Source organism: Cydia strobilella, chromosome Z (genome assembly GCF_947568885.1).
Source record: "Cydia strobilella chromosome Z, ilCydStro3.1, whole genome shotgun sequence".
Lineage (NCBI taxonomy): Eukaryota > Metazoa > Arthropoda > Insecta > Lepidoptera > Tortricidae > Cydia > Cydia strobilella.
In genome coordinates, this window is record NC_086068.1 from 21,980,525 (window position 1) to 22,005,158 (window position 24,634).

A 24,634-nucleotide genomic window follows, 5' to 3' on the forward strand; every position below is an offset into this window, starting at 1 on the left:
TTCTTACATATATGTAAATTGTATCGACAAGTCTACAATTTATTGTATCACAAAACTTTACATACGATACATATATTTTCCGGAAAATGTACAAATTTGTAGCTGACAATTGTTTAGTGCTACACTATATTGTAGTAATAATTATACATATATGTAGAATTGTACCTACAAGTTAACAATTCTCTAAACGTGTGTCCCACCCTCTTGCTAAGTATAATCACATTTATTGCAAGACGGACGGACAGCGGAGTCTTAGTAATAGAGTCCCGTTTTACCCTTTTGATACGGAACCCTAAAAACGGCCAAAACTCAATGTTACTTTAAAAGCCCTATCGATTGATATGCTACTTCATCAACCGTTAAAATTGGCGATCCTAGGTGTCATGAATCTCATATAAATTACCCCAATTTTACTTATTTTTAATTTAATTTATGACCCTGGATGTAATGACAGTTGGTATGAGGTACGTAGGTAATCAATTAATGCTCGTAATGTATATAATTATAATAGATGTAATTATTGCGTATTGCGTACAAAGTGAAACTACCTTCAACATCAAAGGAGCTAAATAAATTGTTACATATTTGTAGTTGTAACATTACAATTTTTCGCTTGTATATTGACAAATTATGTAGCTGTCGTGACATACCTTTATTCTTTGTGATACGCTTTCACAAAAGTGACATATTTGTACACTGCAAACTTGTAACGAATACATATTTGGAATTATTGTGGTACATTTTTTGTTTACAATTTAACAATCTTGTCAAATTGTACACTTGTAAAGTTTTGTGGGATAGGCCACAGTTCACGCCAGCTTTAGTCAAACGACTTTTGTAAGCGATCTTTTAATAAACAAAACTATTTTTGAGGGCCTGGTTTGTAATATGCGGCATCCTAAAATAGTATTTTTCTACTCCAGGGTGCGTAGCCAACGTGCAATCGTTAACGCTCCGTAGCGAACGAAACGCAACTGTCACTGTCATACTAATGGGGAAGAGTGATAGAGAGAGATGACTACAATACGCTACGGAGCGTTAACGATTGGCACGTTGGCTACGCGCCCAGCACTCTTTATTTGTAGATTAAATGACTGCCAGTGAGATCGAAATGAACTTCATATAGAGGGTCGGTTTTTGGTCTAGAAGTCTTCTAGAAATCGATTTTCGCTCATGTCGTCTCGGAGATGGGTATATTTGGTACTAGTGCATTTAGTATAATGTCCTGAACACAAATATATGAGATGACAAGCGCGAAAGTGGTGGGGGTAGCTGCTGTGACATCATAAAGTCGGCAGTACAAAGTCTTTTTACTTTTTTCTTTTAAACATACCGTGTGGGTACCAAATGAAAGGGCTTTGTGAGTAGATCACAAATATATAACATACTGTAACATTTTCACTACTTGGTCTAACAAATCATTAGAAAACGTTCAAAAATTTCACAATCCACAGTTGACTGAACTGCTCTAAATTGAAAATGACTGAATGAATTAATTATTCCAAAATACATACCAAGTGACTGTGAATATCCTCTATATAATGTAAAAAAAATAACCAGATATATCCTAAAATAAAAAAAGTACATCAAGTTGAATAACAGTATAATTTTCGGTTACATTAAACTGCAACTATTATTAAAACAAATAAAAAACCTGATTAAAAACATATATTTTTAAAATGTTCTTTTCACTAGCTTTCATTCGGTACTCATATTGCTATAGTAAAAAAAACACAAAACCGGGGGGTATTGTTTTTTTTTTTACTTACCCGCCCTTTTTTCATTAGCGAGCGCCATTTTCAAAATGTATATAAAGCCTTTGTTACTACCATAATTCTAACGAATTCGAGTCCAGGGACGTTGCGGATGCCGATTTTTTGACATTCGCGGATGCGGATTTTTAAAGGCTCACATCCGCGGATGCGGATGCGGATGTCGAGATTAGGCACATAAAAAACGTCAAATATTACACTTTAGTAATTTTTATTAAAAAAAAAACCAAACCATTAGTATTTGAACAATAATATAGGTGCCCCACAATCGCATTACTATACTAAAGTTCAAATAAAACAAACTTTTCACTTCTTGTCGCTGTCCGTCATAGGTTAAAGTGCTCGATCGACGAATCACAAAAACGAAACGAGATTCCTATTGGCTAATCACGAAATTACCTAGCACTTACGGCGCCGCTAAGACGTTCCTGTACCTACCTGTTCCACATCCGCATTAAGCTCCGCATCGATTTTATGCGGATGCGGATGTTGAAAATAATGCGGAAGTTCCGAAGTTGCGGATGCTGATGCGAATATTCGCAACATCCCTGAATTCGACCACACCTCATATGTTAAAAACCGTCCAGACGTTTGGGCTGTAGGGCAAAATACCATTTTATACTATTTTTCTACTGGAAATGTAGTTTTACCCGACTGCATCAGAAGGAGGGTAATCTTTTTCGAGCGTGGGTATGTATTTATTTGGCACGCCCTACAGCCCAGACGACTGGACGGTTTTTGACATATGAGGTGTGGTTGAATTCTTCAGAATTGTGTCAATTCTGGTAGTGACATAGGCTATATAAATTTTGAAAATGGCGCCCGCTAATGAAAACAGGGAGGGAGGGGGATTGGTTTTTTTTCTTACTATAGCAATATGGGTAGGTACCGAATGAAAGCTAATGAAAAGACCATTTCAAAAAAATATGTAAAGACAGGTTTTTTATTTGTTTTAATAATAGTTGCAGTTTAATGTAACAGAAAATAATTATACTGTTATTCAACTTGATGTACTTTTTTTATTTTTGAATATATCTGGTTAATTATTTTTTAACATTATAGAGAGGATATTCAGTCACTTGGTATGTATTTTGGAATAATCCATTCAGTCATGTCATTTTCAATAGGGGATATTACTGCAGTTCTTTTTTTTTTGTTAACGGAGTGGGCGAATGCTGTTACGCACCGTCCCCCCGGCCGCGAGAAGGTCATTGATGGGGGAGTGTGTGGGACTCGCCGCTCCTGTCCCCTCTCAACTGGCGAGAGGGGAGGGAGAACCTGGCCCTACCCACTAAACTCACTCCGGCGTTTCATATCCTCTTTGCCGTTTGTGAGGGCGCCATGGGATCGAGTACACTCTACCATGGCGCTCCCCGGCAGCCCCGGCTTGGCGCCAGGACACCCGCACAATGGGGAAGGCGGCTGCCAAACTTTGCTACTAGGTGGCGCCACTAGAGTTTGTGACATGACATTAGTTTGGCCCCACATTTTTTCTTTGAATAAAAAAAAAGATTAGTTTGTGCTGTGGCGCCGCTAGACAGAAAATGAACTTCTTATTTGGATCGTAACATATTAACCTAAAATAAACAGGAAATCTATTTTAAGGTGGTTCGATTTTCATACAAAATTCAATCTGCTTTAATTAAGGCACTACACACTATTACTACACAAATATTTGCTCATTTATCTACTTTCGAATATTCGTTTGCGCTAAATTAATAGAAAAACTTTGTTTCATACAGAAATCATACATAAATAAAATAACGTAATCTTTTCATCAATTTTACGTATGTGTGTGTCACAAATGTCGTGTACAAAAACGTTGTGTGCGGCGTTGCCGCTCTATGACGTTGGCGACGTTGCCTGGCCGACCTGGCAGGATTTGCAGTGCCGTCATGTTTAGTGCATTTTTTGTTGACAGTGTTGACACTGATAGCAACGTCTAAATCAAGTTACAAAAATCATCGGTATTCTGGTCCGCGAAAATCCAGGAAAATTCAGACTCAATTGAAGCGGAATTCATGATGGTGAAGTTTCGTAAGGTACAGTTTCACTCCTTCATTGTACATTGTAATTTTCTCGTGCCGATCTTGTTAGAAAATAATTCTCACTTCTTCCGTAATGGTATGATAATAAGCAGTGAACAATACCTATATAATGTAATTATTACTGTTTTGGTTGCCGAATAGTCAATGTGTCACTAACTCTAGGTTTTTTGTAGGTATTGTGCAAAATGAAGGCATTCTTGGAAATAAAATATTTTCCTTCATTAGCCAGAAAAAATCAGGACATCCTCACTGCAATAAAATATAAACTTTCCTGGGGTTGAAAATGATGGAATTTTGTATATGAATGAAAAATACAATTATTACTACCAGGTAAGTAAGTGATAACTTTATTAGAATCCATATTGTTGCATCATCTTTCTTCCTATAACATTAGAAATATTGTGCTATCATGATATTATTTTTCTTTCAGGTACAGGGACAACTACGGATAACAAATATGAAAAAATGTTATTTCATTTGTCGTGTGAATCCATCTACACCAACAAGACATCCACTGCTGGACATAGGCTTCCCCAAGGGATCTCCACAACGACCGGTCTTGCAAGACCGGCAAAAATATCAAGAAATAAATAGTATAAATAAACATGATAAATATCCCGTTTTCTATAATAGTTATAATTAGAAGGCCATGCAATGTTGTTACTCACTGTACTTGAATCCAAAAAAAAAAAAAAATATAAAAAAGTTTTATTTTATTTTACAATTACTACTTTATTATTAGTACATTATTGTACAACGTTTTACAGTACATAATTATGGCCCTTTACATTTTCGACATATGCACGTATATGCACCATAATGACATTTCCGCACGTGTATCGAACGACGTTTTTTAATACAGTTGAGAAAAAATAAGAAAAGCAACAAGTAAGGAATGGAATTCGGAACTTTTATATTATTAATTCTGTGACATCATTGACATTGACATTATGAAGAGGTGTTTTTCTTCTAGCTTTTATTCGACTAGAATAGATTTTGTTATTATTATTGAACCCACTTCAATGAAAGTTTTTTTGTTCAAATGCATGTTCTATAAGACAGAAACAATTGTAAATATTAAAACATTGTACTATTATTACCTAAATATTGTTATTTACGATTATTTGTGTATCGTATATTTATAAAAACAATATCTAATGTTGCCTTTGGAAACTTAAAACATTCTTGCAGTAAGAAAATACGCCTCTTCTTTGACAGGCGTTCCGTTCCATTCAGACAACTTATTAAGAACGGTTTTTCAATATTAAAAAATAAACTTAAGAATAATGATAATAATAATACTTATAATGATGAAGAGGTAAGTAATAAAATATGAAATATGCATATTTTTCGTATTCTTACATTAACAGTAGGTTTATACGTTGATTACGACGTTTAAAGGAAACTAATATTAACACTCATCAATAAGTAGTCATGAATTGGAACAAGTAAAAATTAAAAAAAATTGGAAAAGTAAGAAGCACTAGTTCGCGAAAACCAACTTTCCGCACGCTAAACAGCCACGAAAAGTAGCACTTTTTGAGCAACTGTATTAAAAAGTATTTTACAGTACATATGGTGCAACTTTCTCGCCCTAGTGCGTTAAGAGCACTTTTCGTGCATATTTCGAAAGTTTAAAGGGAGAATATAATATCACTGAAATATATTTCGGTTATATCGGAATCAAACAAGAATTCGAAGAAGAAAAGGTATAAGAAAGATAATATAACACAAAAAGAACAAAAAAAAGTACCCCTATCGTACCAGTCTCGAACCCGAATCCTCTTGCACGTATTTCCACGAACATACCGCAACGCCATTACAGCATACTTACACTGCATGAAATTGTCTACTACAAGCATCACGGAAACACACACTGTTTGCATGTGTGAGTAATAGTAGGAAATAGCATGACAGAAACACTGTCGACATTAAAGGTGGTTTTTGCACAATGAAGTATTCAATGTTTATTATAATAGTTCAATATTTATGTAAAGAGTGCGCTAAACATACTTTTAAGTATACAGATACCAACACTATTCCACATAAAAATAAAACCTGAAAATTTGCGAAAGTGACGCCATCTAGCGGGGTTTAAGCTTTGGGTAACCTAGTCGAACCACCTTAAATGTTGATATTGTAAGCATAATATTTTCGAGTTGTTTCCTTGATATTTTAAGCATAATATTTTCGAGTGAAAACAGTACATAGCCAAATATACTTAACCTTTCTATGAGGTCTTTTTTAGGGTTCCGTACCCAAAGCGTAAAAACGGGAGCCTATTACTAAGACTCCGCTGTCCGTCTGTCTGTCTGTCACCAGGCTGTATCTCATGAACCTATAACGAACCTATCACCTACCATGAAAGCTATCACGCATCACGCTAGACAGTTGAAATTTTCACAGATAATGTATTTCTGTTGCCGCTATAACAACAAATACTAACAAGTACGGAACCCTCGGTGCGCGAGTCCGACTCGCACTTGGCCGGTTTTTTTCCCTTTTACGGATGTCTCGCGTTTCCGTAAAGGTGCTTTTAACTGTGTTACAGTCAGACGTCCGTATTTTTCATGAGGATCCATTATATCGCGTTAAACAGACGATTATTGCGTACATGAAAATAACCTACATGCTCCTGTCAAAACAAAACTTTTTTTATTCGAATGGCTTTGAAACTTTATCCGACAGTTTCTTGGCCTCAGATACAAAGTTTAATACTTATACAGAGAGTTTAATTATGAAGTTTTATTAAACAATGGTTTATTAAATACAAATATTTTTTTTTAGTTATAAATTTCATACACCGAGTTGGTCGAGTTGTCTCAAACTCTAGTGGCGCCATCTACAATTAGCTTTCAGCCGCCTTCCCCATTGGGGGGGGATCAGAAACGCTGGATCCAATGCGGGTCCCGCACCCGCTGGCCCCACTAGGGGTCGAGGCGAACATACCCTCTTCGCCCTCGACCCCGCCGCCTGTGTCGGAGAGGCAGCGCGTCAGGATCAGCTTCGCGCCCCCTCTCCGCCTCCTCCTTCTGCAACATGACTTGTTCGCAGAAGGAGGCCACTGCTTCCCAATTCCTGTGCAGCGACAGGTCCACCACCCCTGTTGCCGCCCTGAGGGCAGCTCTTTCCACGGCCCAGCGATTGCACTCTTCCAGAGTGTGCTGGGCCGTGTCATCCACCGCGCCACGTTCGTGGCACTGGGGCTGCGGCTCCCTCTTAATTCTAAACAGGTAGTGTCCGAAACAACCGTGTCCGGACACTACCTGCGTCACCCTATAGGTCAGGGCCCCCCTCCTCCTGTCCACCCACTCATTCATCACCGGGAGGATAGCCCCTATGGTTCGGGTTCCATAGTGGCTATCCTCCAAGGCATCCCTCCATCGCGCTCGTAGGCGCTCCGCGGCTGCCTGCGCCATCCTTTCGGCCTTCTCCGCATCTGGGGGCTCGTCACGCCTCCTGACCTCCGCCCTCAGGTCGTGCCTCTCCGCCAACACCTCCGCGTCCAGCTCCCACGGCGGCGTGCCGGCAAGGAGGCACGCCGCTGCGTGAGAGTGGTGGTGCGGTAGGCCCTCGCCGTCCTCTGGGCCACCACCCTCTGCGGCCGGCGGAGCAGCGCCTTCGTGGCCTCCGTGAGTCATCCGGCCCAGATTGGGGCTCCGTAGAGCGCCATACTCCGAACGACCGACCCCCGCATACAGCCGTCTGCATGGGGCATTCGGCCCCCCTAGGTTGGGTAGTAGGAGGCCCAAGAGCCGAGGCAGCACCCACAAGACGAGGAGCCATTCTCGTGAAGTGCTCCTTAAAGGTCCACCTTCTGTCCAGGACAAGTCCCAAGTACTTAAAGTGGGCCCTGACCTGGACAGATTCGCCCCTAACCCTTACAGCGGTGCCCGCCGGCAGCCGCCCCCAGCCCCTTGGTCCCCTGAGGACCATGGCCTCGGTTTTCGGCAGTGAGACCTGTAGCCCGAGGAGGCCTATGCGGTGGACCGTGAGCTCGGTCGCTGCCGCCGCCCGCCTGAGCACCTCCTCCAGCTCCTTTCCTCGCACGATTAAATGAATAAACATTATAATTTTTAAGAAAAAAAAACCGACTTCAATGGGGGATGCCGCTGAAAGTTCACTTATTGTTGATGGTGCACTCTTAGATTCCAGACTATGAAATGAAAAAGACAGCATCTTTTGCCTAATAATGTAGAAAAGGAGGTAAAACCACCCTCTTTTCTAGTAGCATTTCGTTTCTGTAGGGGTCGCAGTTCTAACCTCACCTAACCTACTTTTCTGATAGCATTTCGTTTCTGTAAGGGTCACAGCTCTAACCTAACCTACATTTCTGATAGCAGTTCTGTTCTGTGAGAATCACAGTTCAAAACCCAACCACCCACCTAACCCACTTTTCTAGTAGGATCAGAGTCCGGGTCCGTGTCCGGCTGTCCGGGTCCAAGTTTGAGTCAGAGTTCGGTCCGGGTCCGGGTCCGAGTTGGGGTCCATGTTCAGACCCGGGTCCGGGTCCGAGTCTGTGTCCAAGTTTAGGTCTGGGTCCATAAGGAAGATAACAAATCGCCAAACGTGAACTATGTGTCATTGAAGAGTTCCATTCTGATCATTATCAGCAGTTTCCATTTCATCAAATGTCACTTTTTTAAATGTAAATACACATACAAATAGTTTATTTCCAGAAACATTAGAGCATTTACAGTTTATACTGACCCCCACAATAGGCAAAGCCTGTCCCGTGAGGGAAATCATATGATTTACTTAAGGTGGTTCGACTAGGTTACCCAAAGCTTAAACCCCGCTAGATGGCGTCACTTTCGCAAATTTTCAGGTTTTATTTTTTTGCGGAATAGTGTTGGTATCTGTATACTTAAAAGTATGTTTAGCGCACTCTTTACATAAATATTGAACTATTATAATAAACATTGAATACTTCATTAGTGCAAAAAACACTTTTAAAGTCGACAGAGTGTTTCTGTCATGCTATTTCCTACTATTACTCACACATGCAAACAGTGTTTCCGTGATGCTTGTAGTAGACAATTTCATGCAGTGTAAGTATGCTGCAATGGCGTTGCGGTATGTTCGTGGAAATACGTGCAAGAGGATTCGGGTTCGAGACTGGTACGTCAGGGGTACTTTTTTTGTCCTTTTTGTGTTATCTTATGTTTCTTATACCTTTTATTCTTCGAATTCTTGTCCGATTCCGATATAACCGAAATATATTTCAGTGATATCGGAAACGGCTCTAACGATTTCGACGAAATTTGCTGTAAGGGGTTCGATCTAGCTAGGTCTTATCTCTGGGAAAACGAGCGTTTTTGAGTTTTTACTTATGTTTCCTTTTTCTCCCAGATATTCAGTATTATTAATAAATTAGTTTATAACGTTTTATAAAAATATGTGACGTTTTGAACTAAAAGGTACCACATTGTCGGTTGTCGATTAGGTTGATTTCATTTTGAAGCTTTATGGAAATACGACAACAATAAGTAGGTACCCGTTTGGTTGGAAACGCCACATATATTGAAAACCTGACTTTCACAAATCTCACCTTTATGGGTTCTTCCAACTCAGAAAGGATGGAGAATACTGACGATTCTTAGTAGCACTAGCCCAAGGAAGTCCAGGTTTGTAAGTGTCAGGTATCAGTTTTTTTTTAAAGCGCTAAATATAGTTCTACAAGTAAAGCAATCCCTTACTGCCCAGCCTCTATAGTATTTTTCAAACTGGAAGGGTACGATGATAGATTTCATCTCCATACAATTTATAACCTAATAATGCCAAATGTTGCAAAATTATATTGAATTGAGATCTATCATCGAACATCGTACCCTTGCAGTTTGAAACATTTATTTACGATACAAGTGCGGAAAAGAGAAAATTCGAAACGAGTGGCGACAGATTAAAACAAGACCGCAGAGAGTGTTTTAAATCGACACGAGTTGCGAATTACCTATTCGCACGTGTATCGTACAACGTTTTACAGTACATATGGCCCTTTAAACTTTCGACATATGCATGAAAAGTGCTCTTTACGCACTAGGGCGAGAAAGTTGCACCATATGTACTGTAAAATACTTTTTAGTACATATGGTGCTACATATACGTTACCGCCCTAGTGCGGTAATTAGTACAATACGTGCATATGTCGAAAATGTAAAGGGCCATAAAAACTGTAAAACGTTGTACAATACACGTGCGAAAAGGTAATTCGCAACTCGTGTCGATTAAAACACTTCCTTCGGTCGTGTTTCAATTTATCGCCACTCGTTGCCAATTTCCTACTTTTCGCACTTGTATCGTAATGTACTAATAATAAAGTAGTAATTGTAAAATAAAATTAAAAAAAAATTAAATTTTATTTTTGGATTCAAGTAGGTACAGTGAGTAACAACATTGCATGGCCTTCTAATTATAACTATTATAGAAAACGGGATATTTATCATGTTTATTTATATTATTTATTTCTCGATATTTTGGCCGGTCTTGCAAGACCAGTCGTTGTGGAGATCCCTGGGGAGGCCTATGTCCAGCAGTGGATGTCTTGTTGGTGTAGATGGATTCACACAACAAATGAAATAACATTTTTTTCATATTTGTTATCCGTAGTTGTCCCTGTACCTGAAAGAAAAATAATATCATGATAGCACAAAATCTCTAATGTTATAGGAAGAAAGATGATGCAACAATATGGATTCTAATAAAGTTATCATTTACTTACCTAGTAATAATTGTGTTTTTCATTCATAGACAAAATTCCATAATTTTCATCCCCAGGAAATGTTTTATTTTACTTTATTGCAGTGAGGATGTCCTGATTTTTTCAGGCTAATGAAGGAAAACATTTTATTTCCAAGAACGCCTCTTCATTTTGCACAATACCTAAAAAAACCTAGAGTTAGTGACACATTGACTATTCGGCAACCAAAACAGTAATAATTACATTATATAGGTATTGTTCACTGCTTATATCTACCATTACGGAAGAAGTGAGAATTATTTTCTAAAAAGATCGGCACGAGAAAATTACAATGTACAATGAAGGAATGAAACTGTACCTACCTTACGAAACTTCACCATCATGAATTCCGCTTCAATTGAGTCTGAATTTTTCTGGATTTTCGCGGACCAGAACACCGATGATTTTTGTAACTTGATTTAGACGTTGCTATCATTTTCAATTTATACAAACAAATTGATAAGCATAGATGTAGGTATCCATGTTGATAAGTCACAATAAACATGACCCTCTGTGTCAGTGTCAACACTGTCAAATAAAAATGCACTAAACATGACGGCACTGCAAATCCTGCCAGGTCGGCCAGGCAACGTCGCCAACGTCATAGAGTGGCAACGCCGCACGCAACGTATTTGTACACGACATTTGTGACACACACATACGTAAAATTGATGAAAAAATTACGTTGATTTATGTATGATTTCTGTATGAAACAAAGTTTTTCTATTAATTTAGCGCAAACGAATATTCGAAAGTAGATAAATGAGCAAATATTTGTGTAGTAATCGTGTGTAGTGCCTTAATTAAAGCAGATTGAATTTTGTATGAAAATCGAACCACCTTAAAGATATACCTAGGTACATAAGCGGCTATAGCAACCATGTAGAACAGAAAAATTAAAAGTAGAATAAGGTAATTCAAACTAGTAAAGCTTAGTAATAAATAATACAACTATAGCTAACATAAAAGAGAAACATATACTTAAAGCCTAATTCTGATTGAGTGTCAATGCGTTATGCGTGCGTGTGTGTGTGTGTGTGTGTGTGTGTGTGTGTGTGTGTGTGTGTGTGTGTGTGTGTGTGTGTGTGTGTGTGTGTGTGTGTGTGTGTGTGTGTGTGTGTGTGTGTGTGTGTGTGTGTGTGTGTGTGTGTGTGTGTGTGTGTGTGTGTGTGTGTGTGTGTGTGTGTGTGTGTGTGTGTGAGGTGTGCATGTGTGTGTTATGTTAGGATATTATCCTAATAATGTTTTCTGTGTCTAAAAAGGATAAGTTCATCAAATTAACCGTTAATAGCTTTTTTGTTTCCAAGACCGAGTATTCCTTAAAGTTGTACAAATTAACTAAACGATTGTAGATTCGGGGGTGGAGAAAGTCCGAAAAACGATGTGCAAATGTGGTATTGGCGGCAGTCGTAGGAATTTTAAATATTCGATTTTTAAGTAACTTATTGTAGTTTGATGAATTGAGAACCATTTTGTGTACCGACATAGCCACCCTCAGAAGATAGAGCTTCCGAACACTGAGTACTTGAGCGTCATTGTACAAGACCTTCGTAGGATACCTAATTGATGTCTTCAAGGCTACCTTCAACACCGCTCTTTGCGCTCTTTCTAATTTCAGAAGGTTAGTCGAGTTTGTACCTCCCCATGCAAGGATGCAGTATCTGACTATCGATTGTCCAAGAGCGGTATAAATAGTTTTTAATAGGGGTAAATCAGCCGATTCTCTTAGCATCTTCATAGTGTGCATCAGCTTTCGGACCCTACCCGCCACCGCCTCCACATGCAGCCTGAAGTTTAGTTTCTCGTCTATCACGATACCGAGATACTTTATTTTGTTCGATCTTGACATATGGTCACACATACAAGTTTGGGCTGAAGAAACAGTGCAGCCACGATTGTGGACTTTAAGTTTCATCTGTAGTCCCGGTGAAGAAGCCGCTGTCTTATGGAAACAAAGGAATTTCGTTTTGGTTGTATTTAAAGTTAGCAGATTCTGCTTTAACCAATTTGACAGTAGAGACATACCATGCTCGACGTGGCTATAGACATTTTCCCAAGAGCAACCATGAAAGACGATAGCGGTGTCATCGGCGTAACACAGTAGCTCAGCATTCTGTAGCGGAGTAAGTGTAATGTCATTGATATACAATAGAAAAAGTGTAGGACCTAAAATACTGCCCTGTGGTACGCCGAAAGAAACCGCCCCCAGGTCACTAAAGTGTTCCCCAATTTGGACACACTGCTTTCTTTCAGTCAAGTAACTAGTAAACCACCTTAGTGTATTCCCTCGAAACCCATACGCCTCTAATTTTCTCAAAAGGATGGGGACAGAAACGGTGTCGAAGGCTTTTGCTAAGTCTAAAAAGACTCCGACACAGGCCCGGCCCCCGTCCAAATGTGAAGAGACAATTTTTGTGAGAAGAGTAACGGCATCTTCGGTCGATTTTCCCTTTCTGAAACCAAACTGACGATCCGCTAGAAGGCAATTGGATTCAAGGTATGTAACTATTCTTTTATTTACAATTCGTTCTAGAAGTTTTGAGTAACATCCCAGTAGTGATATAGGCCGATAGTTGCAGGGTTCATTTTTGGCATTACCTTTGTGAATCGGTACTATTGCCGATATTTTCCAAGCCGTGGGAAATATGCCACTTTCTATACTTTTGTTGAAAATCACTGCAAGAGGTTCAGCAATAACCGAAGCAATGGCTTTCAAAATTTTATTGTTAATGTTGTCAAGGCCTGGAGAACTATTTGGGTCCAATTTTTGGATCAGGCTGAGAACCTCACTTTTGTCGGTGGGGGAGATGAAAATTGAGTTAAATCTTGATGTATTTACTTTAACTTTGGTTGCCAAAGACTCTTGTGTTTCATTTTCTTCTGTTAAGATTATGTTGGCAAGGTTCTGACCGACAGAAGCAAAGTATTCGTTACATACGTTCAGGGATGCTGGATTTGTTGATAAAAAAACAAAAATCACTATATGTATGCCTTTCACATTTGAGGAGTTCCCTTGGTTCCTCGTGGGTCTCATCATCAGAACTCGAGCTTGACAAAAATATGCCTTAAAAACTTAAGTTGCTTAACAAACATAAAGAAGAGGACAAATCGCCAAACGTAAACTATGCGTCATTAAAGAGCTCCATTCTGGTCATCATCAGCAGTTCCACTTCATCAAATGTCACTTTTTAAAATGGAAGTGCTGGATTTGTTTATAAAATTACAAAAATCACTATATGTATGCCTTTCACATTTGAGGAGTTCCATCGATTCCTCATGGATACCATCATCAGAACTCGAGCTTGACAAAAATGTTTCTTGAAAACCTAACTTGCTTAACAAACATAACGAAGAGGACAAATTGCCAAACGTGAACTATGCGTCATTGAAGAGTTCCGTTCTGATCATCACCAGCAGTTCCACTTCATCAAATGTCACTTTTTAAAATGGAAGTGCTGGATTTGTTTATAAAAATACAAAAATCACTATATGTATGCCTTTCACATTTGAGGAGTTCCCTGGATTCCTCATGGATCCCATAATCAGAACTCGAGCTTGACAAAAATGTTTCTTGAAAACCTAACTTGCTTAACAAACATAACGAAGAGGACAAATCGCCAAACGTGAACTATGCGTCATTGAAGAGTTCCGTTCTGATCATCATCAGCAGTTCCACTTCATCAAATGTCACTTTTTAAAATGGAAGTGGTGGATTTGTTTATAAAAATACAAAAATCACTATATGTATGCCTTTCACATTTGAGGAGTTCCCTCGATTCCTCATGGATCCCATCATCAGAACTCGAGCTTGACAAAAATGTTTCTTGAAAACCTAACTTGCTTAACAAATATAACGAAGAGGACAAATGGCCAAACGTGAACTATGCATCATTGAACAGTTCCGTTCTGATCATCATCAGCAGTTCCACTTCATCAAATGTCACTTTTTTAAATGTAAGTGCTTGATTTGTTGATGAAAATACTAAAATCACTATATGTATGCCTTTAACATTTGAGGAGTTCCCTCGAATCCTCATGGATCCCATCATCAGAACTGCTTTTTGACGAAAACGGGACCAATCTGTATGTATATACTTACAATCAAAAAAAGAATTTTCAAAATCGGTCCAGAAATGACGGAGTTATGGAGTAACAAACATTAAAAAAAAAAAAAAAAAAAAAACCGAATTGAGAACCTCCTCCTTTGAAATCTTGAAGTCGGTTAAAAATAAAATAATTACACCAAAATAGGGGATATTACTGCAATGTTACCAGAGTGCATAACTAGCCCGTTTAGTAAACCGTAGAGTAACTTATACATTCTTTGCCTTTAACAGGTTTTTGACAAGTTTTCAGTGATAATAAAATATGACATTCATGCATCAAGGCGGTTTGTTTACAGAGTACCTACCGGGAAACACGAATCCGAAATTTCGCTATCTGCCTCTTTATCGCTCAAATTTGCAAGAGTGACAGAGATGTTAGATAACGAAATTGTGATTTTCTTGTTTGGCGATAGACCCTCAGATTGTGGTAGTGGCGCCCTCTGCGCAGAGTTTGGCGTAATATTCCCTATTTAGAGCAGTTCAAATTCAACTGTGGATTGTGAAATTTTTGAACGTTTTCTAATAATTTGTTAGACCAAGTAGTGAAAATGTTACAGTATTTTATATATTTGTGACCTACTCACAAAGCCCTTTCATTTAGTGATATTTTAAACATAAACAAATATATTAAATTATAAATGTCAGTATTTTAAAAGTAAAACTCCATTATACCTTGACTTTAACCAAAGTATTTTACTTACAACCTACTTGGTTCGTATGAATTAGTGACGTACAATTAAAAAAGAAAGCTATAATTCCCTAGGGAGTTATAGTTTTTTTGCAATCCATAACTCCCGCGGAAATATAGGAGTACATTCAGTACACCTGCATGAAATAAGATCTTTTTCGAGCAAGTGTGATAAAAAATATATTTTTTGCATCTTTGGGAATCTTTTTGGCATTTTTGTGGTAAAACCTTCCGTTGTCAAAGAGTACTCCTTGCCCGTAATATAAATTACGACCACTGAAAATCCGCAACATGGCGAAGGCCAAATAAAGTCTTGTCAGGCTTTAATATCCCCCGCAAACAAAATTAGGACGTTGTAAATAAGATTAACATCGGTAACAAAAAACAGGTAAACGCAAAATCGTTGAATTGATGCATTCACGATACTTTCATGTATACACAATCATTTGGTGACGAAGATTACGTATTAAACAAAGTCAAGAAACAATTGAGGTTTTGGGGAGTATGTAAGACATATTTATTATCGATGGATGGATGGATAGAGCCGGTATAGCCAAGCTGACAATCTCTACCGCTTCGACAACGAAACGCTTTGTGTCTCTCTATCACTCTTCCATATTAGTGCGACAGTGACAGTTGCGTTTCGATCGCTACGGAGCGTAAACAATTGGCATGTTGGCTACGCGGCCAGGTTGGAGAATTACGAATCTCATCGAAAACGTAATTATAATTCATTATTATGAAACTATTCATTTCATAAGTAACTGAATAAATAGAATCTCTGCTGTAGACTATCTGATGTAATTTAAAAGGAAAGTGCTTATGAAAACGATTAGAGTAGATAAATCTCCAGCCCATATACATATATTACGTGAGTTTTATTGGCTATGTGTAGGACAAAGGTGACTAGCTAGTGGGCATATCAGTTTTAATCACATATAAAGGTTAATTCACATGTCACTGGTTTTCTTGACATAATGGTGCAGTGGCACCAAATTTACTGCCCCTACCATATACTTCACACATATAATTACCTACACATAGCTAATAAAGAACTTTCCCACTAGTTCCCACTAGTTCTACCGGTAGAATTAATGTTTCTTTACGATTAGTTCTCCATCGAACACACAGATCGAACTCAGTAGAACTTGTAGGACTTGACCGATTCAACGTTGTGTTTGATGGAACTAGTAGCAAACGATCCCTCTAGTTCCACTAATACAAGTTACTGAAGAACCAGTGGTGATCGAGCGTAGAAAGCGTAGACGAAGTACGTAAATGATATACCTAAGTAAAACATTGTGACTGACCTGTGGATGGGAAGGGGACCTTATGTTGGTCGCCGCCGGGTTCGCGCCGCTGGGGCCAGGCATGGGGCTGGGTAAATGTCTGCAAATTACGATTTACTGTTATTATTTAAATAAGTATTTCTTACAATTAAAATGTATTGTCGGATTTGCATTAAAATGTGTATATGTAGTTATTGGTGTGTACCACAGAAATGCGCATAGGTAATACGAAATTAACTACCTATATATAAAATCTGTAAACAGCATTGTTCATACGTTACTAAGCGAATTCAACAAGTGTTGATTTATTGTATATTTTACCCACATTTTTAGTAAAACTTAGAACATTTATAATGGGAGGTTATTTTTGTGTAAGTACCTGGGGCTAGGCTGCGCCGCGGGACTGTGTGCGGGCGGCGGCGGCGGCGGCGGCGGCGCGGCGCTCACGCTCGAAAAGTGGGACACGCCCAAGATCTCAGCTGCTTCCGTCTTAGCCTACCAAAAATATTTTCATTATCTATATTTATAAGCTTTTCATCAGTCCAAATTATAGCTATAGCTTTTCCAACATTCAAATTAGCTATCTCCGTACCTAAGGCCGTAGCAGGATAGGGAAGAAAAAATGCCCTTCATGATTGAGGGCTGGTTTTTTTTTCTATAGTTACTTACATCTAGTATAGGGCTTCCAATACCGGGATCCCGGTATTTCGGGATCCCGGGATACCGCCTTTTTATTGTAGATTTCAATACCGGTATTTAATTTTCAAATACCGGGATCCCGGTATTTTTGTTAACAAACAAAATATGCAAAACAAACTTAAACTACCCATCGAAACGTTAAAATTCGGCATCACCACAAGGCTTTGCGCGCATAGATCTTGCGTCTTCCTCTCGTTATTCAATTCGACATTCTCTGTCTTGCGCACGCGACGTGGAGCGGTAACGGTGTAGCCAGTCGGTTCTCGATGCTTATAACGTGAAGTGATGTGTAGGTAAGCTATAAGCTCTGTAGTAACTACACAGCCGGCGCGAAACTATGCGTCGGCTGTGGTTTATGTGAATCTCACAACAATGTAAGTATGCATATATTATTTGTTTATTAGATATACTCGATAAGGATCATGTCACGAAATGGTTTATAACTCATGTCATGTTTCTTCCGAAGGGAGAAATATACCACGGGGGTTTATTTATTTAAATTTAAATACGTACTTAAATAGATAATTTTATTTAAAAAGTAAACAAAATTAATATTCAATGACATTGACGCACAAAAACGTTTGATTTTAAATTGTATTGTAAGATTTGTAAAACTGTTTAATGTTTGAATATTTAAAAAATAACACTTCTAACCGTTAGGGGGCTTAGAACTTGAATTTATAATTTTTGTTTAAATGATTTAGATTTAGATATTTATTCTCATAATATAAAATTACAATATAAATTATCTTAGACTAATCTACACGAATTTATATTATGATCGTCAGTACATACAATTTACATTATTTGATAAATTCAAAAATACAATTTAATTACATAATATACATTACATTATCAAATAAATTCAAAATTACAATTTAAAAAAGTCTGAGTAAGTAATCATAATTTTATCCACTTATGTCAAAAACATGTGAAAAAATGCAAAAAATGCGCGTGTTTCGAGTTGTACACTGATTTTTATTACATTACAAGTGGGAAAATTGCTAATTATTTATTGATTTTTACATTTATTTTATTTTGCATTTCAATTGTACAATTACCTTAAAAATTAACTTAAACAAATTAAATTATTATATTTTAAGTAAATTTTATTACAATGATTTAGCGAATGTTTAGAAGATGTTGTCTTTTATACAATGCACTGTAAGTGCTGCTTAAAATGTTTCTGTATTCGATTGAGCTGCAAGTGCAGAAACTAGTCAATAGAGAAAAAAAGAGGCTTATTATTAAGTGATATGATTGGTAAAAATACGATATATTGTAACACGCATACAAAATAAAAAAATATTTGATTAAAATTTGGTATTTTTACTTCAAATTTACTTTGTTCCTATTTTTTTTCAAAAAATCCCGGGATCCCGGTATTGAAGTTGCCGATACCGGTATTGCGAAAGGTCCGGTATTTGGAAGCCCTAATCTAGTAGTACAATTATGCCAAGTTTTATTAACATATTTTTTTTATTATTTTGACACTGTTGCTTTTCGACTAATATGACTGACAGAACGTTAAATAACGGTTTTTTAGAAATGACATTAGCATGGTCACTTCTTCAAAAAAAATTTTTTTTTAATTGTGACTACGTGTTTTTTACAGAAATGTTAAAGATGTAGGCTCAATTTTCTTTCAGGACATATCTGTGCCATTTTCAACCAAAAGGGTACTTATTGTCGCTTGTCAGTAAGGCGCTATTTCCATATAGCTTCAATTAGAAATCAACCTTATCAACAAGCGACAATGTGGTACCTTTTGGTTGAAAACGTCACATCTTATAAACGAGCAATTCTTGTATATATGTATATATATTTCGGGGATCTCGGAAACGGCTCTAACGATTTCGATAAAATTTGCTATATGGGGGTTTTCGAGGGCGAAAAATGGATCTAGCTAGATCTATCTCTAGGAAAACGCGCATTCTGAGTTTTTATGTTTTCCAAGCAAAGCTCGGTCTCCCAGATATTATACTATTTAATTAACCAAAATGAAAAAAGATGGTAAGATAAAGTTTGCTGCTGAACCACTGGTAATTTTTTAACAATTTTGACACAATTGTACTACTAGATGTAAGTAAAAACAGAAAAAAAAACTTAGCTTTTAATCATAAAAGGGCATTTCTTCTTCCCTTATCCTGCTACGGCCTTTAGAGTTTTATTCACAAGTCCTACACGATCTACACTACACTTTCATTCAAACTATCGCCAGCTATAGCACAGAATAAATAATAGCACTACCGTAAGAAAATGAGACTTCCTACAAAAACCGAAGTTAGACAGCGATTCAGGGACGAATCATGCTGTCCCTTTCTAATGTATGGCACTATCCCTTTCGGCTATTTAGGGTTGTCAAAATTCAAGTCATTATTAGCTTTGGTCGTGCACGCAAAGGGACGTCAAGTTGTGTCAAGCCTAATAACTGCTCGGAGCCACAGAAAACCGCCTATAGAAGCCTAATATTGGCCATTTTGTTCGCGACGGAAATCACCAAATAGTGAAGCGGGGGACGGGTGCTCACGGCGTTGTGATTGGTCGTTCCAAACGACACGTGTAAGCGTAGGGATGGGACATGTTCATTACAGGCAGTGGTAAAACAATATAATAATTCATTAAGTAGGTACTTTATAAACGTATCTAAAAAAAATACGTAGCATATTAATGATATAAGATTCTAAACGTAAAGTACCTAATAAGGGTCCCAGAAAATATGTATGAAATTTAATACTCGGTGTTGCATACATTTTGTGGTGAAATTTACATTCATGAGATTTACAAAGTATGTATTTCGTAAAAGTGTTAAAAAAATAAGGTGCTTCTGAGTAACTCCTTTTTAGTATTTGTTGTTATAGCGGCAACAGAAATACATTAGTTATTTGTGCAACAGGAGAGGAAAGTTGGTTTTTCTTGCGAGTGTTTATTTTAAGTCCCGAGAAAGCGAAAGATTCTGTAATTGAATCACGAGCGAAGCGAGTGATTTTAAAGTAGAATCTTGAGCGTAGCGAGGTACTCAAAAACACGAGATGTAAAATAACTTTGCTCTCGTGTTGCACACATAATTTTTCACCTCAGTAGTGAGAACATATTAAAGGTTAAAATGTATTTCGAATTACACAGAATAAACAGATAAAAAGTATTATAATATGTACCATAGTCCATACCATACCAAACCATACCATACCATACCATACCATACCATACCATACGATACCATACCATACCATACCATACGATACCATACGATACCATACCATACGATACCATACCATACCATACGATACCATGCCATACCATACCATACCATACGATACCATACCATACCAAACCATACCATACGATACTATACCATACCATACGATACCATACCATACCATACGATACCATACCATACCATGCCATACCATACCATACCATACCATACCATACCATACCATACCATACCATACCATACCATACGATACCATACGATACGATACCATACCATACCATACCATACCATAAAAAAAATTAATAAAAGTATGAAGTTCATGGCCTTCACTAAATTAAAAAGCTACATTGTTTCACTTCCTGGAGTGAGGAGTCGCACTTTCCTCACTCCAGGGAGTGACGAAAGTGGGCTTGTTCGAGCTGCTGAGGTGAAAACAAAATTTCAACTGTTACTATCACGGTTCATGACATACAGCCTGGTGACAGACGGACAGACAGTGGAGTCTTAGTAATAGGGTCCCGTTTTTACCCTTTGGGTACGGAACCCTAAAAACTAAACTACGTAGGTATCTACCTACAGTACCTACTAAGATAAACTACCAACTAAATAAAACTACAGATTCTACATATTAATTCATCATCATTCGCTTGCCCTTATCCCATTCATTTGGGGTCGGCATATTCTACATATTAATTATTACCAATAAAAAAGAATCCCAGTTTTCTTTTATATTTTTTAAAATGGTACAATACGGTACAAACGAAAGCACGAAGTTTCCGCAACTGACGAAAGCACCACCTTCATATCACTAGTCGTTAACGTGAAAGGGATAGCACATTGCATTTTCATGTTGACGAAAAGGGACGGGCATACTTCGTTGCTGCTCAGTACAACCGTATTGACCAGTATAAAATGAACCCCGCGGACAAGAAACAATTTTCTACAAAATAATGAATTTCACAATTAACTGGAATGTTATTCCATCTGTTTTGTATTTGGAAGTATTAGATGACTTGCCACACCATTTTACGCTGCAATATAAATGATTAGCGAACGAATTCAATTATTTACGATTTATTTTCGTACAGACGTGCACACTGCTAACAGGTCGTATTCTTGGGCGCAACTGATCGGAGCGGCGCGCGAGCAATCTTATATAAGACCATACCACTATACGGGCGGTGACCGCGAGTCGTCTATAGGGGGTGGTCTGTGTGTTTGGAGCAATGCTTGCTGAGCCGAACGGGGGCGAGAATGCCCGAAAGGAGGAGCGTCGCCCCACTGGCTATAGCGGAAAGGCCTTGGAATCATAACAGCTGAAATTTTACATGTACAAAATTCGGCAGCATACAGCATACCTATATCACTTCACCATTTTTCAATGCTTCTAACAGTCTCTTTTCAATCGCTGACCTACCAAACCCATATTGTTGATATTTTTTAAGTAAAAAGCTTAAAGCTAGTGTGAGGAAGGATTCACATGACAGACTAATACCACAACTAAACCTTTAGTATAGCTGTAAAGAATCGAAATTCGTACCTTCTTGACAATTTTCTCTGCGTTGTCCATTTGCACGTCGTTAGACAGCTGCCCTTCCCACATACTACTGCAACTCTGCGAGTTCATGTCCGATACCTGTTCATACAGATTGTGAATGTGTTGTACGGATTATAAAATCACATCTCTATAGAAAAAAAGGAAAGTGTAGCAGTCATGGCAGATAGTGGTGGTCTATTCATACATGCATATTAATCATGGCTCAATTCACGGAATCTTGTAACTTAATTCTAGTGAAAGTCTCTTTTCAACTCCTATTATTAGAAAGGGAACTGTGTGTGACAAGTTACAAGGTTTCGTGAAACGGGCCCCAGGTCTTGTCAATCCTCAATCGACCTGTATAAATAGAAGCATCAGCAATCAATCTAGTGGTCAGTTGGTGGTTGTAGCGTCAGCAATGAACGGGAAAAGCTTCGGTGTGGGTGGAATGAGCGTGTAGTGACCGCAGTGGGAGGCGGCGTGGGGGCGTAGTCGAGTGGCGTGGGCGTGCCGGCCGCGGCCACTGCCTTGCGCTTCTTGGTCTGCTTCGGGTCCGCGGTGTCCGTGTTCGTGATCACGGACTCCTGGTACAGTGGCCTTGCGGGCGCCTGCCCTGCGGGCGTGCTCGCCGATGAACTAAGGAGAACGAAACGCACATTAAACACTTTGCGAAGGAACCACCAATCCCAGACTGCATTCAATCTACATGAGCCTCGAGATGTACAGAGGTTCATGGACAAAACTCTGCACATAGAGCGGAAACAGAACGAGATATTTACTATTCTCGAATTGAACGGCATATTCGTGCAGTACAGACGTAGTGCATAATCCCTTGCCATCGTATTTTCTCGGAAACGATCGTATTTGTCATGCTACTTCAGTCAACCTCAGTACTTTTTGTACTGAGACTGACTGAAATAGCATAACACGCTCGTGCGTTTCCGTGAAAATACGATGGCAAGGGATTATGTACTACATCTGTACACAGCACTTTCCCTCATTTTATCCACGAATTTATAGTTAGCGGCAGACATGTTATACTAATGATAATGTGACTTTAAATGCTACCAATGAAATAATACCACCCAGGATTGTATATGCAACGAATGTTTTTTGTACTTTAAAAAATCAACGATTACAGAATACGGATAGGATACCTATAGCTGAGAATTTTTTTCTCCATATGATAATGTTCGTTTAACCTTTTGGACGCCAATGACCGAAATATACGAACCGTAGGTTCAACGCCAAAGACCGATTAAGGTGGTTCGATTTTCATAAAAAATTCAATCGGCTTTAATTAAGGCACTACACACTATTACTACACAAATATTTGCTCATTTATCTACTTTCGAATATTCGTTTGCGCTAAATTTAGCGCAATTTAGATTTAATTAATAGAAAAACTTTGTTTGAAATCATACATAAATCAACGTAATCTTTTCATCAATTTTACGTATGTGTGTGTCACAAATGTCGTGTACAAATACGTTGCGTGCGGCGTTGCCGCTCTATGACGTTGGCGACGTTGCCTGGCCGACCTGGCAGGATTTGCAGTGCCGTCATGTTTAGTGCATTTTTTGTTGACAGGGTTGACACTGACACATAGGGTCATGTTTATTGTGACTTATCAATTTGTTTGTGTAAATTGAAAATGATAGCAACGTCTTAATCGAGTTACAGAAATTATCGGTATTCTCCGCTAGTCCGCGAAAATCCAGGAAAATTCAGACTCAATTGAAGCGGAATTCATGACGGTGAAGTTTCGTAAGGTACAGTTTCACTCCTTCATTGTACATTGTAATTTTCTCGTGCCGATCTTTTTAGAAAATAATTCTCACTTCTTCCGTAATGGTAGGATAATAAGCAGTGAACAATACCTATATAATGTAATTATTACTGTTTTGGTTGCCGAATAGTCAATGTGTCACTAACTCTAGGTTTTTTTTAGGTATTGTGCAAAATGAAGAGGCATTCTTGGAAATAAAATGTTTTCCTTCATTAGCCAGAAAAAATCAGGACATCCTCACTGCAATAAAGTAGAAACTTTCCTGGGGTTGAAAATGATGGAATTTTGTATATGAATGAAAAACACAATTATTACTACCAGGTAAGTACATGAACTTTATTAGAATCCATATTGTTGCATCATCTTTCTTCCTATAACATTAGAGATTTTGTGCTATCATGATATTATTTTTCTTTCAGGTACAGGGACAACTACGGATAACAAATATGAAAAAATGTTATTTCATTTGTTGTCCGAATCCATCTACACCAACAAGACATCCACTGCTGGACATAGGCCTCCCCCAGGGATCTCCACAACGACCGGTCTTGCAAGACCGGCCAAAATATTGAGAAATAAATAATATAAATAAACATGATAAATATCCCGTTTTCTACACGAATTAATAAACTAGTGGATGTGAAATGACTCCTATTTAGTATGAAAACCAGTGTCGCTAAACTCACACATTCATAGCCACGTTAAAATACGTCACACACTTACAAAATTGCTCTGATTCGTAGCAACTTT

The 24,634-nt window shown here is 38.2% G+C and overlaps 1 protein-coding gene and 1 long non-coding RNA gene across 8 annotated transcripts in view; one reads left to right on the forward strand and one right to left on the reverse strand.

Annotated features, from left to right (window-relative positions):
• The window catches only part of LOC134754192 (protein AF-10), a 168,543-nt gene that overhangs the window by 103,865 nt on the left and 40,044 nt on the right, over positions 1 to 24,634 (reverse strand). For all 7 annotated transcript variants that reach the window (XM_063690334.1, XM_063690330.1, XM_063690335.1 and 4 more), the window contains 4 exons: positions 22,560 to 22,731; positions 22,099 to 22,194; positions 17,022 to 17,137; positions 16,664 to 16,742 (listed from right to left, as the gene is read on the reverse strand). In XM_063690334.1, coding sequence (XP_063546404.1) covers positions 16,664 to 16,742; positions 17,022 to 17,137; positions 22,099 to 22,194; positions 22,560 to 22,731 — 463 coding nt within the window. The remainder of the gene's footprint in view (positions 1 to 16,663; positions 16,743 to 17,021; positions 17,138 to 22,098; positions 22,195 to 22,559; positions 22,732 to 24,634) is intronic.
• LOC134754500 (uncharacterized) overlaps positions 1 to 24,634 on the forward strand; it is a 92,458-nt gene that overhangs the window by 46,659 nt on the left and 21,165 nt on the right. The window lies entirely within an intron of this gene.